Source organism: Ictalurus furcatus, chromosome 29 (genome assembly GCF_023375685.1).
Source record: "Ictalurus furcatus strain D&B chromosome 29, Billie_1.0, whole genome shotgun sequence".
Taxonomy (NCBI): domain Eukaryota; kingdom Metazoa; phylum Chordata; class Actinopteri; order Siluriformes; family Ictaluridae; genus Ictalurus; species Ictalurus furcatus.
The window spans coordinates 5,252,452-5,277,866 of record NC_071283.1 but is presented as its reverse complement, the minus strand read 5'-3'; the positions used below and the strand labels follow the sequence as shown (position 1 = coordinate 5,277,866).

At 37.8% G+C, this 25,415-nt stretch overlaps 2 protein-coding genes across 12 annotated transcripts in view; one reads left to right on the top strand and one right to left on the bottom strand.

The window, feature by feature from the left end:
• The first annotated feature begins 1,566 nt into the window (after positions 1–1,566).
• Positions 1,567–17,258, top strand: agpat4 (1-acylglycerol-3-phosphate O-acyltransferase 4 (lysophosphatidic acid acyltransferase, delta)). Of its 4 annotated transcripts, none has more exons than XM_053619698.1 (10): positions 1,567–1,952; positions 3,065–3,175; positions 6,828–7,043; positions 11,524–11,693; positions 13,769–13,936; positions 14,542–14,695; positions 14,854–14,956; positions 15,918–15,993; positions 16,115–16,313; positions 16,977–17,258. In XM_053619698.1, exons 2-10 carry the CDS (start codon positions 3,145–3,147, stop codon positions 17,216–17,218), a joined length of 1,359 nt encoding a protein of 452 aa, XP_053475673.1. In that variant the 5' UTR covers positions 1,567–1,952; positions 3,065–3,144; the 3' UTR covers positions 17,219–17,258. The 4 variants fall into 4 exon arrangements, with proteins under 4 accessions (XP_053475673.1, XP_053475675.1, XP_053475676.1 ...); XM_053619699.1 differs by having other exon boundaries at positions 1,571–1,952; positions 13,769–13,930; XM_053619700.1 differs by lacking the exon at positions 3,065–3,175.
• Positions 17,259–18,150: 892 nt separating this feature from the next.
• The window catches only part of map3k4 (mitogen-activated protein kinase kinase kinase 4), a 73,904-nt gene continuing 66,639 nt past the window's right edge, over positions 18,151–25,415 (bottom strand). For all 8 annotated transcript variants that reach the window (XM_053619690.1, XM_053619693.1, XM_053619692.1 and 5 more), the window contains 2 exons: positions 20,684–20,863; positions 18,151–18,283 (listed from right to left, as the gene is read on the bottom strand). In XM_053619690.1, coding sequence (XP_053475665.1) covers positions 18,263–18,283; positions 20,684–20,863 — 201 coding nt within the window. In that variant the 3' untranslated portion in view covers positions 18,151–18,262. The remainder of the gene's footprint in view (positions 18,284–20,683; positions 20,864–25,415) is intronic.

Here is a 25,415-nt window from a genome sequence, read left to right as displayed (position 1 = left end):
TTTCTGTACCCTTCCCCAGATCTGTGCCTTGATACAATCCTGTCTCGGAGGTCTACAGACAGTTCCTTGGACTTCATGGCTTGGTTTGTGCTCTGACATGCATTGTTAACTGTGGGACCTTATATAGACAGGTGTGTGCCTTTCCAAATCATGTCCAATCAACTGAATTTACCACAGGTGGACTCCAATCAAGTTGTAGAAACATCTCAAGGATGATCAGTGGAAACAGGATGCACCTGAGCTCAATTTTGAGTGTCATGGCAAAGGCTGTGAATACTTATGTACATGTGCTTTTTTTGTTTTTTATTTTTAATAATTTTGCAAAGATTTCAAACAAACTTCTTTCACGTTGTCATTATGGGGTATTGTTTGTAGAATTTTGAGGAAAATAATGAATTTAATCCATTTTGGAATAAGGCTGTAACATAACAAAATGTGGAAAAGGTGAAGCGCTGTGTGAAGCGCTATGTATGTATATACACACAAGTTTAATTTCTGTTACTTGTTTTGTGTTAATTACAAGTGTAATTTCTGTGTATTGCACAGCACACACACACACATATATATGTATGTATGTATGTATGTATGTATATGTGTATGTATATATATATATATACATACATACATGTATGTGTATACACACACACACACACACACACACACACACATATGTATGTGTGTGTATATATATATATATATATATATATATATATATATATATGTATATATATGTATATGTATATATATGTGTATATATATGTATATGTATATATATATATATATATGTATATATATATATATGTATATATATGTATGTATATGTGTATATATATATATATATATACATATATATATGTATGTATGTATATATATATATATATACACATATATATATATATATATATATATATATATATATATATATATATATATATATATAATTTCAATAATAGGACGTCTATTTTTTTGGAAGAAAACCATTCAATCCTGTACGGGTCATTTTGACCCGCTATATGCATTCATGAAGTTTTTTTTGGTTCATGCATTGTAGGGTGAAATATCAGAAATTTAAAACGTGTGCGTCATACCTGACACCTAGTCGAACACTTTACAGTTGGTTATATGACTGTAAGTCATTCCCATCAAATGCTATTGAGCTTTAAACTATGGTATAATTTGTGTATGGGCCCATTCGGTAGTGAAATTCATATCAAGTTTACATGTGATTTAATAGTTTATTTTGTTAAATATCAAAAATCTAAAAGGTGTTCATCATACCTGACATTTAGATGAGCACTTTCCAGTTGGATGTGTGACTGTAAGTCATTCCCTTCAAATGCTATTGAGCTTTAAATGATGGTATATTTTGTGTATGAGCCCATGCAGTAATAAAATACATGGCCAATTTTTATATATATGATTTAATAGTTTATTTATTAAATATCAAAAATCTAAGAGGTGTGCATTATAGCTGACACCTACATGAACACTTTACAGTTGGTTATATGACTGTAAGTCACTCCCATCAAATGCTACTGAAGTTAGAAGCGTGTTTAACAATGTCGTATGTAACTTTAGAGACGGTCCCTTAATTTCCGCATATCCGCGAATATCGAACCTCCAACATCACACCAACTTTATCCCAGTCGGTTCATACACCTTTAAGGGAACGCCCGGGCCTAGTAGTTTTTAGATCTAGGGTGTGGCCTCGGATTACATTCATCATGCTTCTTTCACTCACATTTAGTCCGCTGTGAGGGAACTGATACAGAAGCACAGCTAAACACAGATATCTGACACTTGGGATTTATTGTGTATACTCTGTATTAGTGTGAAACTAAACGCTTTTGCTCGTGTGTGCAGTAGAAACCTCCTGCGTTTCCGATTCAGTAATCCCAGAAACGCTGCTGTCAGTGATTCGTTACTTCTTCTACCACAGCGCGAACACAGAGGTATGTTCAAGCCGAAACGTCCTTCAAATATACATTCAAATGTTTGTTTAATGGTTTTTAAAATGTCTTTTTTTTCTTTATTTACTTGTATAAAAGATAACCTCGCACTATTTAGTGTTGTGGAATATCCTGTTTCTTTTCTGTTTGTCCCCCCCCGCCCTGAATGACGGCAGTTTCCTTTAAGAGAGGTTGACAGTTACAGAAAGTTTGGTGTTGTGACATTTCTGTGCAATTGGACTTTCTGTCTAAAAGGGAGAGGGTTTAAGTCATAAAATGCTTATTGAGACAGTATATGTTGGGTGAGTACTTCCTTGACAGTTGAGCCAGAGATCAAAGTGACTGATAAACACTTATTAACACTGATAAACTGATACAAATTCAATTCAGTTTTACTTGTATAGCACTTTTTACAGGAGACATTGTCTCAAAGCAGCTTTACAGAAATATGAACACGGTATACAGATATTAAAAGTGCGAATTTATCCCAACTGAGCAAGCCACTGAGTGGCGACGGTGGCGAGGAAAAACTCCCTAAGATGATATGAGGAAGAAACCTTGAGAGGAACCAGACTCTGAAGGGAACCCGTCCTCATCTGGGTAACAACAGATAGTGTGAAAAAGTTCATTATGGATTTATATGAAGTCTGTTTGGCCTTAGAAGCAACCGTAGTCCCAGCAAGCTGGAATTGGAGTCGATGAGAGCGCTGTCCAGAGGTAGGACATCCGAAACGGATCAGGCAGGTCCGGAGAGCAGAAAGGATCAGGATCTCTAGTATCTCCATAAGTAGTGTATCTAGTATCTCTAGTATCCCCACAACCCCTGGAATAAAATTGTGGAATCAGCACACTTTGAGGATGTGCCCTGGTTTGTTTGTTTTTTTTTTTACTTTGTAGCAAATAAACAAATAACCGATATGACACACAACCATTTTTTGTTTAATAGCTGAAAATTCTTGCTTTGTGAAACATGCCTCAAACTAATTAAATAGTTTTAATTAATGGTGTTTTTTTTCCCCAGATCAAGTTGGGGGGTGGGCTGATGGAATCGCCTCAACATTTGCATTTCTAAAACAAATACTGGCACAAGTCTAAAAATGCAAATTATTCTGCAGGTAAAAGAGAGCGCTTACAGAACTTAACCGGGAGTTTTTCGAAGGAAACCTGGCCCCATCATGAGTTGTCAATTGAAACAATGGAAAGGATTATAAAAGTCATTCAAGAAGGTAAATCCGACACGGAGTGTGGCAAAAGGTGTCGGTTGTTCCCAGTCATTTGTGTCTAAAATGTATAAACAAAATGGGAAGGTTATAAAAGGAAAACATAAGAGGAAGATGGCAAATGTCTTCCTGAATGATAGAAAACTCAAATTGGAAATAGATAATGCGGAACAAAACAAATGAAAAACAAATGGGCGGAAACAGGAGTCAATGTTTGTGACGGAACAGTAAGAAATCGGCTGAATGAAATGAGATTTACGTATAGAAGAGCCGAATGTAAACCAGTACTAACACTTAAACAGAAGAAAGCAAGGTTACAGTGGGCTAAAGAGAAGAAATCATGGAGTGTGGATGGTTGGATGAAAGTGATATTCAGTGATGAATCATGAATCTGTGTTGGCCGAGGAGACGATGCTGGAACTTTTGTCTGGTGCCGTTCTAATGAAACATATAAAGACGACTGCCTGAAAAAAAATCAGATTTCCACTCGTTTATGATATGGGGTTGCATGTCAGGGAAAGGACCAGGGGAGCCCTCAACAGTCAATGCACAGGTGTATATTTAAATTTTGGACACTTTTCTCATTCCATCGATAGAAAATAGGTTTGGTGGTGATGAGGTCATTTTTCAGGATGATAATGCATCTTATCACAGAGCAAAAAGTGTTAAAGCTTTTCTTCAGGAAAGGCAGATCAACTCGATGACAGGACCAGAAAACAGTCCAGATCTCAATCCGATTGAAAACTTTAAAAACAAATTGGTCCATGACAAGGCTCCATCCTTCAAAGCTGATCTATCAACCGCTATTCGAGAAAGTTGGAACCAGCTTGATGGAGAATATTGTTTTTCATTAGTGAAGTCCACGCCTGAAAGAATTCAGCCCGTCAAAATAAAGGAGCAATAAAGTATTATTTGTGATTTTTTGTTGTTGTTGTTGATTACATATTTTTTTCCTCTACTTGATCTATGTGTGGGAAAAAATGCCATTAATTAAAATAATTAAATTTAATTAGTTTGAGGTATGTTTGACGAAGCCAGCATGTTCAGCTAACACAAAACTATTTGTCTAAATCTGTGAATTCTTTATTTGCTATGATAATAAAACAGCTGGGTGAACATCCTCTAAGTGTGGTGATGTCATAATTTTTGCCAGGGGTTGTACATGGTGTAATCCCGTGACAATTATGCATCGTCCGTGTAACGATTTTTAATTTTGATGCAACTTTTTTAGATTTACTATCTGCCAATGCTATATATTTCCACTGTAATAATTGTAAACACAGAAATAATGTCTTGGGTAACTTGCATCTTGCATAAAGAGGCAAAAAAAATGATCAATTTCCTACACATTCACCAAAAAAATTGATAATGGATAGAATCAGAAAAATGATGATCTGAATCTGATACTGATCCAGTGCAGCACAGTGATACAGCAGGCAGTGTTGCCACCTCACAGCTCCAGGGTCCCTGGTTTAATCCTAAACGCAGGTTACTGTCTGTGTGAAGTTTCATATTTCCTCCTTTTGTTCGCATGGGTTTCCTCTGGGTTCTCTGGTTTTCTCCCACTGTCTATAAAAATGCAGATCGGTGGACAGGCTGTGCTAAATGCATCCGCATTCGGATTGTATTTTTCTGCCTTGTGCCCAGTGTTCCTGGGACAGGCTGTAGACCCACTGTGACCTTGACAAAGGATAAAGAGATTACTGAAGATAAAAGAATCAATTATCCTGATCCAGCAAACTGAGGCACAAACAATGTTAGTCTGTTGATGAAATAACATTTAACAAAAATGCATGAATGTATGCATCCTTTTCCTGTGACAAGTAGCAACTGTTGTCAGGTTTGTGCATGCGGACTACCCAACTCAGACCACTCCAAAGCTTGTTGTTATAGAGGTGGTATCTAACAGTTGATTTTTAAGTTTGATAACCTTAAGAATCAACTGTGCACCTGTGATTTCTTTTACCTCCCTCACCATCCTCTTCACTGTATGTGAGGGCAGAATTCATCCTCGTACTGAGAAAATGTAAAAATATCCAGACTTTTTGAAGCCTCTTTATTGTGGCCCTGTCTTATGCATTTCTTATGAGATTTATTTTTGCTTGAGGAAATGCATAGTCTTTCTCCAATATAACAATATTTGAATCATTGTATGTATGTATATTTTATACATATTTCATAATATATTTGCCAATTTTCCTGAATGGTGTCTTTAATTCTAGAGTTATCTGTATGTGTATTATTTATTTATGTATGTATTTATTTATTTATTTATTTATTTATGGTTGCAATCAAAATTGTTCAACCCCCATTACAAATCAGGTTTATTGTCAGATTTTACAGACTTTCAGCTATTTGCAATGAACAAAATCAAACAAAAGCAATTGAAATAGTAATGAATATTAATATAAATAAAACATAATGAATGCTTCAAGTGGTTTCCCCAAATTCAACTGAAAATGAAACTTATAATGATTTCTCCAGTCTCAAAATTATTCAGCCCCTTCATGGCAAGCATCTTTAGTACTTAGTAGAGCACCTTTTGCTGTTATGACCTGCTGCAAACAAGATGCAGAGCTTCTGGCAGCATTCCTGAGGAATCTTAACCTATTCTTCATGAGCAATGGCCTCCAGTTCAGTAATATTTTTGGGTTTGCGTGCTGTAACCACCACCACCTTTAAATCCCACCAGAGATTTTCCATGGGGTTCAAGTCAAGTCAATCTGAGGTATGGTTGGGATCATTGTCCTGTTGGAAGGTCCAATGACGCCCAAGCTTCTGCTTCCTCACAGACTGCATGAGGTTTTCTCCTAGGATGTCCTGACACTTCAATGAATCCATCTTGCCTTCCACACGCTGCAGGTTTCCAGTGCCAGAGGATGCAAAGCAGCCCCAGAGCATCACCGAGCCACCACCATGCTTGACTGTGGACAGTGTGTTCATTCTTCTTCATCCAGACATACCGCTGATCCATTGTGCTGAAAAGTTCCAGTTTTGTTTCATCGCTTCACAGAACAGAATCCCAAATCTTCTTGGCTTATTTATATGATTTTGAGCCGATTCTTCTTGTGTTTTTGGGTCAGTAGTGGTGTACGTCTTGGAGTTCTGGCATGGAAACCTTCTGCGTTTAGTACGCACCTTACTGTGCTCACTGAAACCTCAGTGCCTGTTGCCAACAAGTCTTGCTGCAGGTCTTTTGCACTCACGCAAGTCTTTTTCACAACCTGCCATCTCAGAAATCTGGTCGCAGCCGTTGATTGCTTCCTTTTTCTGCCTCGTCCAGGTATTTCATACATTTTCTGCCCCTAGCCAGTTCAGGTATTTCATGTGTTCCAGCTCAAGCACACCTGTTGCAACTAGTGCCTTTGATTAGTTCCGAAGGATTTTATTCAGGGGATTGAATAATTGAGACTGGAGAAGTCATTAAAAGTTGGATTTTCAGTTGAATGTGGGGAAACCACTTGAAGCATTGCTTGTGTTGAACTGTTTCAATTGTTTTTGTTTGATTTGTTCATTGCAAACAGCTGAAAGTCTGTACATTTTGACAATAAACCTGATTTGCACTGGTGGTTGAATAATTTTGATTGCAACTGTAGAGGACTGAACAGTGTATCCAGAGTCATCTAGCATTTTTCTCTTTATCTCCTTTTATTTGCAGAGGCAGACGAAGACGTTCAGTGCTCTACACTATTAACTATGGGACTCTTTGGGCTGTTGAAGATGCAGTTCGTTTGTCATCTCATCATCTGTTATGTGTTTCTAGTCAGTGGGCTCATAGTCAACTTCTTGCAGCTCTGCACACTGCCATTGTGGGGTATTAACAAACAGCTGGCTCGCAAGGTCAACTGTAGACTGGCATACTGTATCTCCAGCCGTAAGTACGAACAGCTGATGCTTTCCCCATTATCACGTTTTCATGGGAAGAAGAGATGTTTGCAGGGGTGTTTGACTGATGTTGCAATTGTGCTGCTTTGCCAGTGCAGCAAAATGGCACTGAAACACAGGACTCCTTTTGCTTTCAGTGAAATTGTGCAATAGTTGCTTATGATATCGGTAAAGTGGCACATGATCTAAGAAGCAGACATGTGCATGATGTTACATGGGATGTATGAAGCCTGTAATTTAACTCGAACCAAAAAAAAAAATTACAAATATACCAGCTCTCCCCTATGAACCAGTTGATATTCAGACAGGAAACTGTGGTGGAAAAGCAGAACCAAATGTAAAGCATTTCTGTCTTTTACATATTTACTCATGTAAAATTACGTAACCTCTATTAAAGCTACTCTTACATGTACAACATGTAAAAAGCTAAGCTACTGCTGCTTGATATGTTTTACACTAAACATGGAACTTAATTGGTCAAAATGCTGATAACTGATCTAATGTATGTTTTTCAATGTACATTAGCATTTTTTTCTTTTTGCTCTCCACCATGGTCCTACACTGGTGGTCATCTGCACTTATGCGCATACACACGTTTCCAGTGCAGCAGAGTACCACGTAGGAGGAACTGTCACTGGGGACTTTTGAAAGTGTAGTCCATTTATAAATGCAAAGTTATCGTTTTTGGAATCGTTTACCCTATATCATATTCTACAATGGCTCATGGCATAACCTGATCCAAAAGCTTTCAAATATCACTTAAGCCATATTTGCGGTGTGTTTGTCAAGTTGGCATCTATAATAAAATGTGTCCTCGGTAACCAGGTTTCCAACAAGTGATTTCTTGTGGAAAAAAAATTCAATTAACCCTTGGGGCGGCAGGGTTCCACACGAGGAGCTGTAACACGCATAAAAAAAAAATACATGTGGTCTTTTTCATTAAACAGACGAGAAACTGATATCTTAGGAGTTATTAAGACAATTTTGGAATATAGATTTATATTTCAATTGATTATCCTGGTTATTCCAACTAAAATGATTATCGATCAGGACTAATAGCATTTGTTTTTGGAAACAATTTGATATTAAAATTCTCTTAATCATTTATAACAGATTTTTTTAATGTTATGATGCAAACCCTGAAATATGAATATCACATTTGTATGTTTATAAATTTACACTGCGATGCAATGGCAGATTGAATTGAGCCATAAAACATTAGTACTTACTTAGCACAGATAAGTAGCACAGTAGCACAGATCCACACATCGTTGCCACTCAATGCATATCCACTACCTAGTCGAGGAGGAGATGTGCATGCGCAGGTGAGATTCTTGGGCCGGTTGCTTTTTTTTTTTCTTCTTCTTCTTTTTCAATACCGTAAGATAAACAAATGTACATGGTATGATAACTATCCATTTTCATACCGTGGTATGCTGTGAAACCGGTATACCGCTGTAAGCCTGTTTTTGTACACCAACAAATGAAAGCATTCCTTTAAAATAAGGCCATGGATGGTTGTCAGTGCTAGCAGCGGACGTGCTGGATTCGGCCTCGTCACCGGCTGCAGCCATGTCCTCAACTGATATGAAACACCTGCGATTTGGCAACTAGCTGCTAATGCACTCGCGTTTGCGTGGAGTTGCCTCGTTTGGCACGAAAGTGCAACACGCACAATACTCTGTAGATGGCAATATCGCCTCTTCCGCAGCAGAAACAAGCTACTGCAGAAAGTTAGGGTGCAATGGGAAATGTAACAAGTAAAGGTCGTTGTCAATTGAAATATAGTGGAGTAAAAGAGTACATTTATTTAGTCAAAACTGTAGTCGAGTAGAGAATAAAAGTTGTTAATGTCATTGATACTTGAGTATCTTTTTGGCTACTTTGAACTTTTAGTACAGTAAGGAAGTACATTTACTCAAATGCTTTACACCACTGTTGACCTGTATTTAGCAGTCCTAGCTATACATAAGGTATGGTTTAATATTATGTTAATTAGATTGTTAGAAAAAAACATTCTGATAATTTCTACATTTTCTGTCTATGTTTAGCTTGAGGAAGAGAGACCTGAGTGGTTACTAAAGGCAACCAGCAGATGGTTGGTTTGGGCTATTTGTCTGTAGCCCGGCTGGGTCTGGATTGTCAGATTAACTAGACCTTTTCTAAAACTATGAGCGATGCTGCAAGAAATGCAAGCAGCACCTTCTGGAATGAAAGGGATACATTCCTGCACTAAAAGGCCAGACTTGCCCTAAAATGTACTCCAATTATCTACAAAGCCTACATTGTTTTTGGTACAGCACCTGGACATCCAACAGTTCAACAAAGCCACGATATATATTTGAATGGGGCCAGAACATCTTGCAGTATTGGACATCACCTTTATTAATTTACATACTTACTAATATTACTAATAGTAACCTCTAACTGACTATGGAATGTATCATTAGCCCCTACAATAACTATGTTGGAAAAACTTGCGCTTGTCTATGATTTTAAGCTTACCTCAATGTCTGGCACGCTGGCTTCTGGTATATAGCTAACTACAGCTACCGGTGCCCTAAAAGGCCTAACTAATTTCATGTGTTATACAATAGAGCCATCTATAACCAGAGCTCTTTCAACAGGATTCTCAGTAGGTGTGTTTCTGAGTAGATCAGACTTGCTCCCATGGGTTAGTGTTGGCTGTGTGACCATGCCATCGAGCGCCCACCCATTTACTGCGCTGTGTGGGTTCTCATGCTGGAGTTGGAGGTTTGTTGTCTCTGCCTAAGGCACCCAGACCTTCCCCTAACAAACCCACCTCTAATACTGTACCTCCTAAATATGGAGATCTTCTGCTCAGTATTTAGAGGTGTGTTTTTGCTAGTTTTACAGAAAACGACCTAATTTAACGTGACTGTAAAAAGTGTGAATGTGTTGCAGGATGGGTTCAAAGCCACTGATCTCGGGTTTAAATTATGGGATGCAGTAGGATAAATGTTGTATTTCTAGTTCATGTGCATGGCACCTAAATGTAATGATGCTTAACATAGGAGCCGGATGAGTTAAATGATGGGCCAAAACACTCTAAAAATATTGTGCTCTGAAATGTATTGTTTTCACTTGGGCAACTTCCTTGGTTGTTTTCAGACACTTTGGCATATCAACAATACAGACCAAAACGGAAAAGGAAATTGTTTGGTATCTTTAATGTGTTTTCTTCTGCTGGACACTTCATAAATGTTGCCTGCTCGACATTTATACATTTCTGTGTAAGACGTTGTCAAACTTTTCCCAATGAGCCCCACTTGCACCCCCCGCCCCCTTCCCGAAAAACAAAAAAAATATTGTTAAATTACTGCCTATTAATAACTGGACAATAAAATTCAATAAAACAAAACCAGAAGGGAGTGGGAAATGCAATGAACAGTAAGAAACATAGCAGTATATGTTTTGATGGGTTATAATAATTTTTCAGATAGCTAATGTCCCTCCTGAAATCATGCAAACAAACAGCGTTTTAAGTCACTGTCCAATCATTAGTGGTGGCTTGATGGTTAAGGCTCTGGGTTACTGATCGGAAGGTCGGGGTTTCAAGCCCTAGTGTTGCCACTGTTGGGCCATCTCTGCTCCAGGGGTGCTGTATCATGGTTGACCATGCGCTCTGACCCTAACTTCCTAACATGCTGGGATATGCGAAGAAAAAAACTTATTTCACTGTGCTGTAATGTATATGTGACCAATAAAGACTCCTGATCATCATCATTACCATCAAAAGATTTGATGCCGATTTGGCCAACATATTCCGGTGGCATAACTAATAAATATAGTTAACTGATTAAGTCAGACACACTGATAGACTTTATTTAACATTGATGACCAAAATAAATCTCCATTTACTGTGACAGGAACGAGGGCGCTGCATCAGCTCATCGTTCAGTTGGAGAGTTTAAAACACCTGTTGCCAGTCACTGTGGATTTATATCGTTTGGCTCATCTGTCATTTTTCTTAGGAGGAGAAATTAGTCTGCTCTTTTGGCATATTTTTGCATTCTGTTGTTTAAAATGTCAAGTTCCTACGCAAAATGTGTTAAGGTTGCCAGGTCCGAAACGGTCAATATAAATATTTCTATTTAGATTTTCCATCCCTGCAATTCCTTCATGCCCCACAGTTTGTTTACCTCTGGTGTAAGGCATCATTAGCAACGAATGTAACAGATACTTAGTTGGCAGACACATTATTAGAGGTCTTATCTCTCTCTCTCTCTCTCTCTGTGTTTGCGTCACACTGTTATATTATGCTACCATAAGAAAATATGTATGCAAATATACACATTATATTATTAAAGTGTGCATTATGATATTGAATTACAGTTTCTTCTTATCATTGTGTTTGCATAATGGCAGTGTTTCTGTTGGCCCACAGTTGCATTTGAATGATAACTTTACAGGGTAACTTTCCATTTTCCACTCTTGTTTTTGCTCAGAGATGGTGGCACTACTGGAATGGTGGTCTGGTACAGAATGTACACTGTACACTGATCCTGCATCCTACCCCTTCTATGGCAAAGAAGATGCAATTGTTGTCCTCAACCATAACTTTGAGATTGATTTTCTGTGTGGTTGGACCTTCTGCGAAAGATTTGGTGTGTTAGGGGTAAGAAACATCCAGCATTTTAACTTATCTGTGGTCTTAAATGTTTTTTTTCTTTCACTAACTGGTCATAAATACATCCTGATATTGGTTCACTAAGTCACGGACTGAGAGTACAACACAAGATTTTATTATTATTTTTTTTTTAAATAAAGTGCTGATTTAAGTATTCCGTGAAGAACAGGTTATCAAGAAGAAAAGGTTTTTTTGTTGTTGTTGTGTTTTGTTCTGGGATTGGATTAATTAATCAGGGGGACTTGTAATTTAAAAAAAAAAAAAACGTCTCCTCAGTGGTCAAACTCTCGCATCCGGACAGCAATAAAATTACCACAGGACGAGTGAGTTTTTTTAGCAGGTTGTATTTTCTATGAACCCAGATGTTTGCGTCACGTGGTCATGTGATCACGTGCCTTTCAGCAGTCGGAGAGGCACTGAAGTAGTAGAGAAGAGATGCTGGCTCTTATTTAATTTTGGGGTGAAGCAACGTTCCAGCACCAATTTGAAAATGCATCAAAACGATAATCACATATTGTTTATCAAGTATACAAGCTATGAGACTAAATACCCAAATACTGCAAGCAGCAGCAGTCAAACACCTTTTTTTTTCCCATGTAGAAATGCACAGACATGTGCATCAGGATGGGACTAAAACGACTCGTGAAATGAAAAAAATGGATGCTTGTCATACTTTATGATTATTGTTAAACATCCAGGTTCGAAGAAAATAGAACCTACTGGAAACTCACTCCTCCTGTGGCAATTTTATTGAGACGGGGTCTCTGCAGGTCCGATTAATGGGTGTGTCGAAAGTTATGGTCATGCCGAAAGCTAAGGGGGTGTGTCAGAAGGCTATTTCAATTCGCAGAGAGCGCTGGCGGTTACACATTAGTTAAATTGCAGTGCTGCAGGGATGACGGATTTTTGTAGGCCAGCCCGGAAGTTAGTATCACCCTGGCTCCCTCAACAAAAAGCCAATAGGATTTTTCCATTGGCTTTTGGATTCTTGCAGAAAATAAACTCAAGCAAAAGTTTGATTCTTACATTTTGTTCATCAAGATACTCTTCATAAATTAACACAACTTTTTTTATGAATTTTCAAGGTTAAATACAAACGCCAGAACTAAAACACTAAAGTTAGGTTTTAAATGAACTACACCATGGTCGCATGACTTCCACATCACCACCGCTAAGTTTCCGATCGCATTTATAGCACGACAATTTGAAAAAAAGAAAAAAACACTACAATTGGAAAATACTATAAATTGATAAATCTACAAGTTTGAGTTGGAATAGTTCTCTCGCAAGAGCACAAGTATGAACACAACGAGGCTGTAAGTGGATTAGTTTTCCTGTTCGCCGTGACGACGCTTAATGTCCCTGACAACCTCTGTAGTCCCATTTAGCCTCTTGTTGGCAACCACTTTTTTCAAGACACATAACCGACATGTGCAACCGACAGTGCTCTTGGCCAATTGGAATACCAATTTGACATGCCAATTACTCTGTCCTGCAGAGACCCATACTTAATTTTATTGCTGTCTGCATGCAAGAGTTTGATCAATGAGATATTTTTTTTTAAAAAAAACCAAACAACAAAAAACAAATGTCCCCCTGATTAACTTATCCAATCTGAGTAGGGATCCAGAGGAGGACGGACATGGCCGGATCCACACGGAAATAAAATCACAGAGGATTGTTCGCCTGAAGATGGGAAATTACTCCAGGATCCCATTTAAATTTAATCCTGTATGGATAGGGCTTAAGTTTCAGACAATTTGGTGGTTGTGATGGGATAAAAACGGTGAAATTTATATTTTTCTGTTTCTTTTTGATAATTTTATGACTCTAGTTTAAGGAAGGCATGTTGGGTTTAGCCAAAAATTGGTGTTTCTAACTGTAGTGTCTTGCCTAAAAAAAAAATCCATAATGTAAAATGGGATAGAACAACTGAAATGGTTGCAACACCATATTTTATGAATAGTGTGTATGCATATGAATGACTGTTGTGCTCCTGTTTATAGAAGTATGAACAATAGTATTAATTTAAATACTAATAGGTAAAACTTTTTCATATACAGAGCTCAAAGGTGCTGGCCAAGAAAGAACTTGCATATGTGCCTGTAATTGGCTGGATGTGGTACTTTCTGGAGATTGTCTTCTGTAAGAGGAAATGGGAAGAAGATCAAAAAACAGTGGTGCAGAGCCTTCAACGCCTTAAGGATTATCCAGAGAACTTCTGGGTAAAGGTTGTCTAATAATAATTTGCTTTGAGTTATGCTTCTACAGATTTGAGTTGATGCTAATCATTTAATTCAAGCCAAGAAAGTTGAATGCACTTTCAAATTGTTGCTAACAATAACAATTGTTAAGTACAAATAATTTTCTAGACATTTACCCACTTCCGACAAAAAGTACAGGAATGACGCTTGTTACTTAGGACCGTGCAAATTCAAAGGCCGAGATTGTACAATAGCTGAAGATTGTTGCTCTGTTTATAGAAGAATTTATATTTAACTTGAAGTGTTAGGAGTTTTATGGGAAAGTAAATGCTGAAGCATTGTATTCCAGGTTCTGCACACCACGTTCAGTAAAAAAAAAGTAAACCCATAGGGGAAAAACGAACAATAAAAAGCCATAAGGAGTTTAAGTTTGTAACATGCAGGGTTTTATGCATTAAGACAAACATCAGCTGCCTTTGTATTTTTTTTTTATTACTGTAGCAGAAATCAGACCTTTTTTGACTTTAAATTTGATTTTCATGTTGAAAAGTAATGTGAGCAAAAGACACATAATTTACTTACACTGACAAACATTGTATGTTCTAGCTGAGGCTCTGATTATGTTTGCTTAGTTCCTTCTATACTGTGAGGGCACTCGTTTCACTCAGAAGAAACACAAGATTAGTATGGAAGTGGCAGAGAGAAAAGGACTTCCTAAACTCAAGTACCATCTCTTGCCTCGCACCAAGGGTTTCTGTGTTACTGTTCAACACCTAAGGGGAAAAGGTGAGAAACTTACAGCAAATTGCCTGAATCATGAAACTCTGATTACTCAGATAATCCTTCATTTATTGTTTTAAAATGTGTGTCAGTCTCCTATACCGAAACGAGGAACCTACAGTATGGACTAGCTTTTCCTGATTCAATTTGTGTCTCCTCTGTAGTTACTGCTGTGTACGATTCTACACTTAATTTCAGAAACAACCAAACACCAAGCTTACTAGGAATCCTAAATGGGAAAAAGTACCATGCTGATTTATATGTGAGGTAAGAAAGACGGATTTCTTTGATGTAATTATGGGATCTTTCTGCCTTTCAGTAGGTTTAGTTCTTTGCTCACTCGCTACAAACACATTCACATTACAGTGCGCTCATTGTTCTCCAGAGCAATTATATGAACGTTTGCCCTACTGTATTATTGACAGTTAAATAAACACATTATCTATATAGTATCATTCATGTACACTTGACCTTTCACTGATAATAAAACAAAACCCATACATGAAGTGAAAATTAGCATTAGATGCACTAATGCCATGGGTTGGGGAACATTCTCATAATGCTTATATTTTAAAAACATTTTAAATAGACCATTTTTTTTTTTATAGAGAGAGAGAGAGAAAGAGTAAGAGTATTCTATTAGATATCAAAGAAATATTAAAATGTAATTTCACTTTACACTGTCTCAGGTGTGCAGAGAAATACATTGAAATACAGAATACTGATTAGACTGGGGACATTTTCTTTAAAAAGGACTGGTGCAAATTGCATCAATCAAAATGCATTTTGGTTGGTAAGTGGATTCTATTTCAGTCGTTGCAGCGTGATTGAAACAGGGGTATTCCTATGATATCCACTGCAAGGCAGAAAATGTGTACTGAATGCTGCTGTGTGTGAATTCTTAATCTGTTTCCCGAATTTCCCACCACGACTTCGAACACTCAATTTGTATGAAGTGTCATTTATTAGCTGATTGGCTATCTGAGTAGATTAACCCTGCCAAAATGCGATGTAATCACCCGTAAGACACTGTCATGATGTCCCATTCATAAGCCTAATTTTAAAATCGTAGTTTAAGTTGGTTAAGAAGTTTGTGTTTTGGTTTTATTTTCTAAATTCCTTTTAAGGCTATAGTACATAGAACAAATCTCACATTCTGTGTCAACCTGCTGTCTGCCATGTTTTGATTAAGAGAAGGCAATTTGGATGGTTGTGTGTTTTGATTCAGGCGGATTCCACTGGACTCAATCCCAGAAAATGAGTCTGAATGTGCCATCTGGCTCCACAAACTTTACCAGGAAAAGGTGAGAGAAACCCATCTTTCCTTAGTAGGAAGGTACAGTGGAACTACAACTTTGAAATACATAATGAGTTTGATTTGTTCCACATACAGTTGAATGAGTGTTTTTGCCTGTTGTGCCACAGGATGAGTTGCAGGAAAAGTACAGTGTGACTGGTCGTTTCCCTGGCCCCACACTGAGCCCGCCCCGCCGCCCCTGGGCCTTGCTCAACTGGCTGTTTTGGATCTGTCTTCTACTCTTTCCCCTCTGTCTACTACTCCTGCAGTTGTTCCACTCGGGGTCAGCTTTCACCGTTTGTACTACAGTTGTCCTGTGCTTTGCAGGTACTGGGGGTCTTGTTTTTAAAACTAAAACAGATATGCTGAATAGAGTACTTGAAGTGAGATCAATATCAAAAGCTCAACGTTAATTGGATTAAATATTGTAGAGCTACTGTAACGATTGTTTATGCAACTCAACTTTACACTGAATTAAAAAATCCTCATGTTTCATTCGGAAGGTGATGAAATGGTTTTTGGAGTAAGTATATCTCCCATTCTCTGAATTGCAATTCCATGCATGTCACTTGAAATACTGATCCCTAATGCTGCATGAATCAATACTGCATTAAAGGTCCTATGTCTATTTTCTACTCAACAAGAAGTCACCTTTTTATGTAAATAATTGGCAAGGGTTATGTATCTTACTAGAAGTGTAAGCATCATTACATAATGAAAAATGGGTGTGGGCCTTTAAGCACAGTAGCATGTGCATCAGTGGATATCGAAGATACAACAGCAGCATGTTACTGTTCATGAAATTATTGCATCTGGAATAAATCTGACTGTGACAGAGTTGAGTGAGTGCCAACAGCTAACAAATGAATCAGCGTTTATTCCAATCCAAATTTGGTCAATTAAGCTTTTGTGTTTTCCATTTTCACGTAAAATTGAGATACTTATGAATACATATTTTTGTAACATCCATAATCAAACCTTCTTTTTCAGCCTCGCTTGGTGTTCGCTGGATGATCGGCCAGACAGAGATTAACAAGGGCTCAAGCTATGGAAACAAAGAGGGCCAGCTGAATAACAATGCCCAAGGCAGCAAAGTCACCAACAAGGACAGCAGAACTACAAAAACATCAGCAGCTTGTACGGCAGGGATCAAGAGCAACCACGAGCAGTTTTCAACAAAGCAAGAGGGTAACACCCAACTGGACCAAGACACTGGCACCTGTTCATGTTAAGGGAGTGTGAATCCTCAAACTGGAAAACTGCATGAAATAATTTGGAGGAAAAAAAAAAAGAACCAATGAAACACTGAAATGAATGTGTGCACTAATGCTCCCAAGCAGTTTTGAAAAGGCGACTTTCATTTTTGACAAAGATGCAGTACACCATTAATTAAAAACTGACCTGTTTATTAATTAATTGCTCTTTACATTGCAAACACTGTAGGAATAACAGAGGACCAGAAATATTGATGCACAGGTTTTAGGCATACAATTATCATATGACTATTTCCTTGAGAAATTTTGTCTGTACATTTAACTTGTTCAGATCGCAAACATTGGGTTAAAAGTGAAACATTTTCTCTCCAGATCTTATGATAAGGCAGTTGTGGAGTGAGTTGACATGTTGATGCTTTAGAGAGGAAGTAAAATGTTTTCTCTTCAGCCGAGTACACTCCTGCACCCAAATATTAAAGGCATACCACTGGCCATTGGGAAAGGAGGACCATTACAGCACAATTTAAAATTTAACAATTGTCCTTGGAGAATTAAACACAAAATACAATATTTAAAAGTGACATTAAAAAAAAACTCCCTTGACTAATTTAAGCTTCTTTTGCATAAGGGACAAATAAATCCCCAAGCAGCGATTTTCTCCAGCTCTCTCCTACTCAGAGGATCACATTTATTATTTGTGCTTTGAGTAGGAACATGAAAAGTGCCTTCTAATCTTTTTCCCCAAACTGTAGACCATGGTGCTTACTAATCAAAATCTGCTGTCTCCATTGAGACACAAGTGGCTTTACAATATGATTTATACAAAAAATAAACCTTAACCTTATTCTTACATTATGTACAATGTGCCACAGCTACCTCCTACAATCAACTTAACACAACCAACTGGCCCTTTAGTACCTCCACCAATCACTGAGCTATCCAGAGATTTATATCTTTGTTACTTGTTCCTTAAGTTCCTTGTACCACAGTTCCTTAAGAATAACATACATAGAGTAGTGCAAGCATTTGTAAACATAAAGAGAGTGCAGGGCCACCGCTGCATCATTCTTCATCTGTGCAGACCTATAATTAAAAAGAAGCAGAAAAACAAAGACAGATAAAATACCCATTTAATAAATAACTGTATGCTTAAATGACTAAATATATTGTGAGATGTGTCAAAATAAAAGCACATTATTTTATAAAAAATATTTTACAGCCAAAAAGACTTGTAACACTTTTCTACTAGATAGTGTGGCACAGCATAATATAGGTGCTAATCCAAACTCAGGAATATACGCTGATTGATGCAGGTTGTGAGGTGATTAAGCCCAGCATGACAAACTGGTTTTCTTTTTCTTTGTGCGAATGGTCACGTCTCTCTCACACGGTGACAGATTGAGCACAACCCAAATAAAGCCAAATATTTCAATCACAGTGAAGAGAGAATGTTTGTGTTCAAATGTTATCAGACAACACGAACATACAACAGTAATTCAAGAAGTCACATTCTATGTGACTTCATTTCAAATCGTGTTGTTTCAGGCATGTGGTGCGAGGTGTACAGCACCATTACATTATGCCATATGGAGTGAGCAAACACAGGAAGGAAATAGAAAGCCGCTTGGAATTTGGCTTTTGGAAGTTGTACAATTTATGAAATCAGGGCTAAGAATTGTATGCAGAGCTATCTATCAGTGACAAGAAAGCTAATTTAACTGTATAATAAAATGGTTATATCAAATGCTAAATTTCCCAGACAGATAGACATTTGGAAAGAGAAAAGCATTTAGCAGATTATCACTATTCTCCAATAGAAGAGCAATTCTAGTCAGACAGAAGTTTGAGGACAATTATTTGATGACTGTTTTTCCAAACAATGGTATGCACCATTTCCAACCTCCCCTACAGGTGCATCTCAAAAAATTAGAATATCGTGGAAAAGTAAATTTTTTCCCTGTAATTTAATGAAAAAAGTGGAACTTTCATATATTCTAGATTCATTAAGCAAAGTAAAATATTTCAGGCCTTTTTTGTTTTAATCTTGATTACAGCTCATGGAAATCAAAAATCCAGTATCTCAAAATATTAGAATAAAGAATTTATAATACAGAAATGTCTACCTTCTGAAAAGTATGTTAATTTATGCACTCGATACTCAGTCGGGGTTTTAATCCTTTTGTATAAATTACTGCATCAATGCGGCGTGGCATGGAGGCGATCAGCCTGTGGCACTGCTGAGGTGTTTGTTCTGGAAGCCCAGGTTGCTTTGATAGCGGCCTTCAGCTTGTCTGTATTGTTGGGTCTGGTGTCTCTCATAGATTCTCTATGGGGTTCAGGTCAGGCGAGTCGGCTGGACAATCAAGCACAGTAACACCATGGTCACAAACCAGTTACTAGTAGTTTTGGCACTGTGGGCAGGTGCCAAGTCCTGCTGGAAAAGGAAATCAACATCTCCATAAAGCTCGTCAGCAGATGGAAGCATGAAGTGCTCTAAAATCTCCTGGTAGACGCTGCATCGACTCTCGACTTGAGAAAACACAGTGGACCAACACCAGCAGATGACATGGCAACCCAAATCATCACTGACTGTGGAAACTTCACACTGGACTTCAAGCAACTGGGATTCTGTTCCTCTCCACTCTTCCTCCAGACTCTGGGACCTTGATTTCCAAATGAAATGCAGCATTTACTTTCATCTTCCCCATGTTTGTGGTTGTGTACTGAACCAGACTGAGAGATTAAAGGCTCAGGAAACCTTTGCAGGTGTTTTGATATAATTAGCTGATTAGAGATCTTCTCAAGTCAACATTTCTGTATTATAAATTCTTTCTTCTAATATTTCAAGATACTGGATTTTTGATTTCCATAAGCTTTTTTTAAATTTTTTTTTTTTTACAGAAAAAACCCCAAACTTTTCCATGATATCTGGGCACAAAATGGGTAACCAGATTACTTAGATATGATATGGCTCATTTGGCAGTGGATACAGTGATAAAATTCTGTTAGGTTACTAGCCAAAACTACTGTCCTAGACGTATGTCTACAGATGAGTAGTTCTCTCAATGCCTACATTGCAGTAGTTTGCAACCTTTTTTAAATCTGGAAAGGCGTTTTTTTGTGTGTGTTTTTTTTTTTTAAATAAGTGTTACTGTGTACCCCATCCCTCCACTGCTTTTGCTGGCCAGTATGGACAAGAGACGGGGTGCTGTTCTGATGACATTACAGCTCACTAAGTGGTCAAAAGTTGGCCATCATTCGTGACTGGTTGGCAAATATGTAATTTTAATAACGTTTTCTACCTGCTTCTATTTTTAAACAAATATTTTTTAATAAAATGAATTTCTAACACAGCTTCTGGGATTTTTATGCAGCCCCCAGTTTGACATATGCTGCTACATGGAACATTCCTGGGAAGCACAAATAATGCCAAGGCAATTTTAGCACTATTATAAGGGAATTGTGTGTGCATGAGATTCAGACCTTGACGAATGGATGATCCAGCAACACGCTGGCAGTCGAACGGCATTTGGGCTCACTCTCTAGACAGTGGGCCAGGAAGTCTTTCCCCTCTGTGCTCAGTTTCTCTGGAATGGGTGGCTTATGTCCCATGCCTACCTTATACATGATCTGAAAATTGTGCTCATACTCATGCCAAGGTCTCTATATAAGGAGAAGGGGGGAGTACAAAAAGATGTTATTGCAAGGTTATTATTAATTATTAATTATGCCTCAGCTGAGGCATATTAGTCAATGCAAAAAAGAGAAGGGTAATAAAGTCTCTGGTCAATTTTACAATATAAATACATAATGAGATTTACAATGATTAAAATTCCATAAAGATCAAGGATCATGATTATAATTATGTAAATGGGCTGTGTGTGCGTAAATGTTAAATTTAAAAAGTGTATGTGATGTTCTTGAAAAGTCTTTTTAAAAATTAATGTTATTAAAATTCATGTTAAAAAAAATTCACTGTTGAAAATTCAGATTTTTTCTCTCTCTTTTTTTTTAAGAAAAAAATTCAAGCAGTAGAAAATTCAGCTAACTAAACCAATTACACTGTCATTTAATTAGATTTTGTATCAAGAAACAGTAGCACAAGCAACTTAAAACTATGGGTATGTCTCGATCAGCTCCCTAGGTAGTGAATGAGTATACTGTGCACGAGTCGGGGTACTGGTATCACTGTACAGCTCGGCTCAACCACACTCAAGCCAACCAGGACAGCCAGGAACCTTGGGGTGATTCTCGATGACAGCTTGACCTTTACAGACCACATCTCAACTGCACGGTCCTGTAGGTTCATCCTGTACAACATCAGCAAAATCAGACCCTATCTCACCGAACAAGCTACACAGATATTAGTCCAGGCTCTTGTCATCTCAAAACTGGACTACTGCATCGCGCTACTCTCGGGCCTCCCGGCCAGCTCCATCAAACCCCTTCAGATGATTCAGAATGCAGCAGCACGCCTCGTCTTCAACCAGCCCAAGAGAACCCACGTCACACCCCTCTTCATCCCCCTCCACTGGCTTCCTGTAGCCGCCCGCATCAAATTCAAGGCCTTGATGCTCACCTACAAGACCTTGTCTGGAACAGCACTCTCCTACCTCAACTCTCTCCTTAAGGTTTACGTTCCCTCACGCAATCTGCGATCGATTAACGACCGACGCTTAGTACTCCCTAGCGTGGCTCAAGGTCCCTTTCAAGAACCTTCAAACTAACTGTTCCTCAGTGGTGGAATGAACTTCCAACCTCAATCCAGACCGCAGAATCTCTCACCATCTTCAAAAAAACCAGCTAAAGACCCACCTCTTCCGTGAACGCCTAACCAACCTATAAAAAAAATAAAAAATAAAAATAAAAAAATTACTCTGGCTCTTACACCTCTACTCTGCGCACTTTGCTTCTTCTGAAACTCAATTAATGGATCTTGTATGGCAGCACTACTTGTATTGTTCTCTGCTTGATCTATCGCTTTGCTTGTATTTTCTCATTAGTAAGTCGCTTTGGATAAAAGCGTCTGTTAAATGAATAAATGTAAGGACCCTGGCTCACTACGCATTGGGACACTGATAACTCAGTTTCTGGCGACATGATTACGTACTCGCTTTGTAAAACCTTACCATAAATTAAAAATGTAAAAATATTTACGTTTTACATGTCATAAATTTGTTAACTTAATGACACGTGTTTCTGTCATGGTACTTCGAGTAGAATCGTAGCCTAGCTAGCGGATTAAAAAAATAAACCTGTATATAGAACGTCAAATAACGTTTAAAAAATTGATAATGTATGTAATCATTTGAGAGAGCTACAACACCGATAACAAACTACTTACGTTTGTAGACGGAAGTTGGCTGAGTTTTTTTTTTCAAGCTGAGAGGCTTCAGAAAACATAACGTAATTTCCAGTAAGGGAACATAGTGAGAATCGATGCTCCCTGGTTTTTGCACTGCATTGTGGGATTTTTTTTAATGAGAGAATGTTCCAGTGCACCGGGAGGATTTTGTGATTGAGCCATTAAAATGGCCGACTCCCTGATCAGTGCGCTGACTACTGAACGAGCGAGCTGACTGAGACACACCCTGAGCAAATCTCACTGTGGTACTCTTCCACCCAGCACCAGGCAAAGTAAGACTAAGAAACAAAGCCCCGCCTCATACCTCTTACAGGTGTGTGAGATCGGTCAGGATCAAGCTTGATTAAAGCATGGCTCGTTTGCCCTTTCTGAGTATCCTAGATGTTTCCTCTAAATTGCTCAATTTTTCACTCCTTAAATTTTTTTCTTCTACTTGTTCTTTATCCAGAATTTCCAACAACTTGATTTTTATTAAGTCAATTTTTTTTATTGCTAGAATATTTTAACCTAATTAAAAAAATAATCACATTTACACTTTTTTTTTAAAAGCATTAGAAATTTACTCAGGTTTTCCTTACTCCGATTTAATTCCATAAAGCTGTAAGTAGGAAATCACCTTACATTTACACATTTAGGTCTGAAAGACGCTCACTTTCACACACTCAAAAGATTCTCTACTTAATTTCAACTCTACTTAATTTAATTGAGCATGTATCAGATTCTACAGACCTGGTTTATAAGTGGCGAGTATACACAAATCCACAAATTAGGTACTGAATTACTTTCGTTCGCTTCTGAAAGTATTGGAACGGCAAGGGCAATTCTTTTGTTTTTGCAATACTCTAAATACATTTGGGTTTGAGATTAAAAGATGAATATGAGATGATGGATCAGAATTTCAGCTTTCATTTACATGACATTTACATCTAGATGTGTTAAACAACTTAGAACATGGCACCTTTAGTGGCAAATCACCCAATTTTTAGGTGAGTAAAAGTAAAGGAACGGATAGTCTTAATGTAAATGAAAGTAAATAACACTTCATATTTAGTTATATATCCCTTGCTTGCAATAACTGCATCAAGTTCGCAACCAACTGACATCAAATTGTTGCATTCTTCTTTTGTGATTCTTTTCCAAGCATGTACCACAGCTTCTTTCAGTTAATGTTTATTTTGGGGGTTTCTCCCTTCAGTCTCATCTTCAGGAAGTGAAATGCATTGACTTGGCCAGTCTAAACCCCGCCCCCCTCTGTTGTTGTGTTACCAGTGTGTTTTGGATCATTCTTTGCATGATGAAATTATTCGCAATTAGATTGGATGCATTTCTCTGTAAACTGTCAGACAGAATGTTTCTGTAGACTTCTGAATTTCTTTTCTCCCATAGACAGCTCTGTAGTCTTCGTGTTGGTTTGAGCCTGGGCTTCGCTTGTGAAGACTGCATTTGTTGTCATGGAAAAACCAAGAGTAGACAGCCAGAGCTATTAATTGTTTAGACAATCAATCTAACGGGGCACAGCTGGGCAACAAGAAACACCTGTCAGTCACAGGTTCCAATATTTTTGATCACTTGAAAAATGGATGGGTTTGAACAAAAGGTAGGACGTTCCGAGTTACATCTAGATGTAATCATCAGGGAATGAAACCTGAAATTCTGAATTATTGTCTCGTTCATCTTTTGACCTCAAACCCAGATGTCTTCAGTGTACAGCAAAAGCAAAAGAATTGGACTCGCCATTTCAGTATATTCAGGACTGTATATTTACACAGTTTTCATTATGCAAATATAAAAGACCTAGTGACTAAAAATAAAGCTGAAAATGGAATGCACTGGCTCAGAAGGGGATTTATGCACAGGATTGTCTGGGCCAATAAATTAAATTACCAATAAGCAATAAATTATACAAATAAAATAAATTACAAAAGCCATCAATGTTTTGCATTCAAATGTAATCATTGTTAAATACACGCTTGTTAAAACAGGCTTGAATCTACACTCAAATCTCAAGAAAAGGCTAGCAGAGTCAGTGTGTGTGACTTTCTATGTTGTTCAAATAAATAGAATTTAATACAACCGACTTGAACTGACAACACAAATGTTACATTTCCATTTCCTAATCATCTCTCAATTAGTAGTTGAGTGGAGCAGGGATCGCCAACCTTTATCAATGTGAACTAATTGTTCCAGGGATAAAACCTTTTGTGAGCTCAGTTACTCCATGAACTACAAACATTTCAGTACAGCAGGACCAGTTATTGCAAACGTAGCTGTGTTTACATGGACAACAATAATCCACTCTTAATCCGATTAAGACCATATTCTAATTAAGAAACTACCATGTAAACAGCAATTTTTACTTACCTTAATCTAATTAAGGTCATAATCAAAGTAAGCAATAATCTAATTAAGACAGGTGGAGTACTCCTGTTTTAGTCGCATTATGGACGTGTAGTAGTGACATGTAAACACCTTAATCACATTATGAACGTCGTGTGGGAGTTTTCACCGCATTTTGCAACAGGACACGGTCACACACGGCAGTTTTACGGCAAACAAGAGAGTTCGGTTGTGTCCCAAATCGCATACTTTCCTACTATAGGCCTGTAGTGGGGAAAAATACATGCATCTCGGCTACTATATAGACGGTAACTACGTGATTTGGGACACACCCACCGCTTCAAGCAGTCGTCTATTAGCACGTATAGCATGACAAATAATTAACTGCACTTAAAGCGTTCATAAAAAAAATTAATAAAGGCACCCAAAACTGTATACGGTACCATAACGAAGACGAACTGTATGTTGATATGTGAAATTCTGGAGGAATGTCGGACGGCGTGGCGACGTAAC

What these genes read in the sequence shown, in the direction of transcription:
- agpat4 (XM_053619698.1), top strand. Translation starts at nt 3,145, where the DNA reads ATGGAAAGGATTATAAAAGTCATTCAAGAAG. An exon ending in TCAACACCTAAGGGGAAAAG is followed by an intron (nt 14,696 to 14,853) that starts GTGAGAAACTTA and finishes TCTCCTCTGTAG; the next exon opens with TTACTGCTGTGTACGATTCT. An exon ending in ACAAACTTTACCAGGAAAAG is followed by an intron (nt 15,994 to 16,114) that starts GTGAGAGAAACC and finishes GTTGTGCCACAG; the next exon opens with GATGAGTTGCAGGAAAAGTA.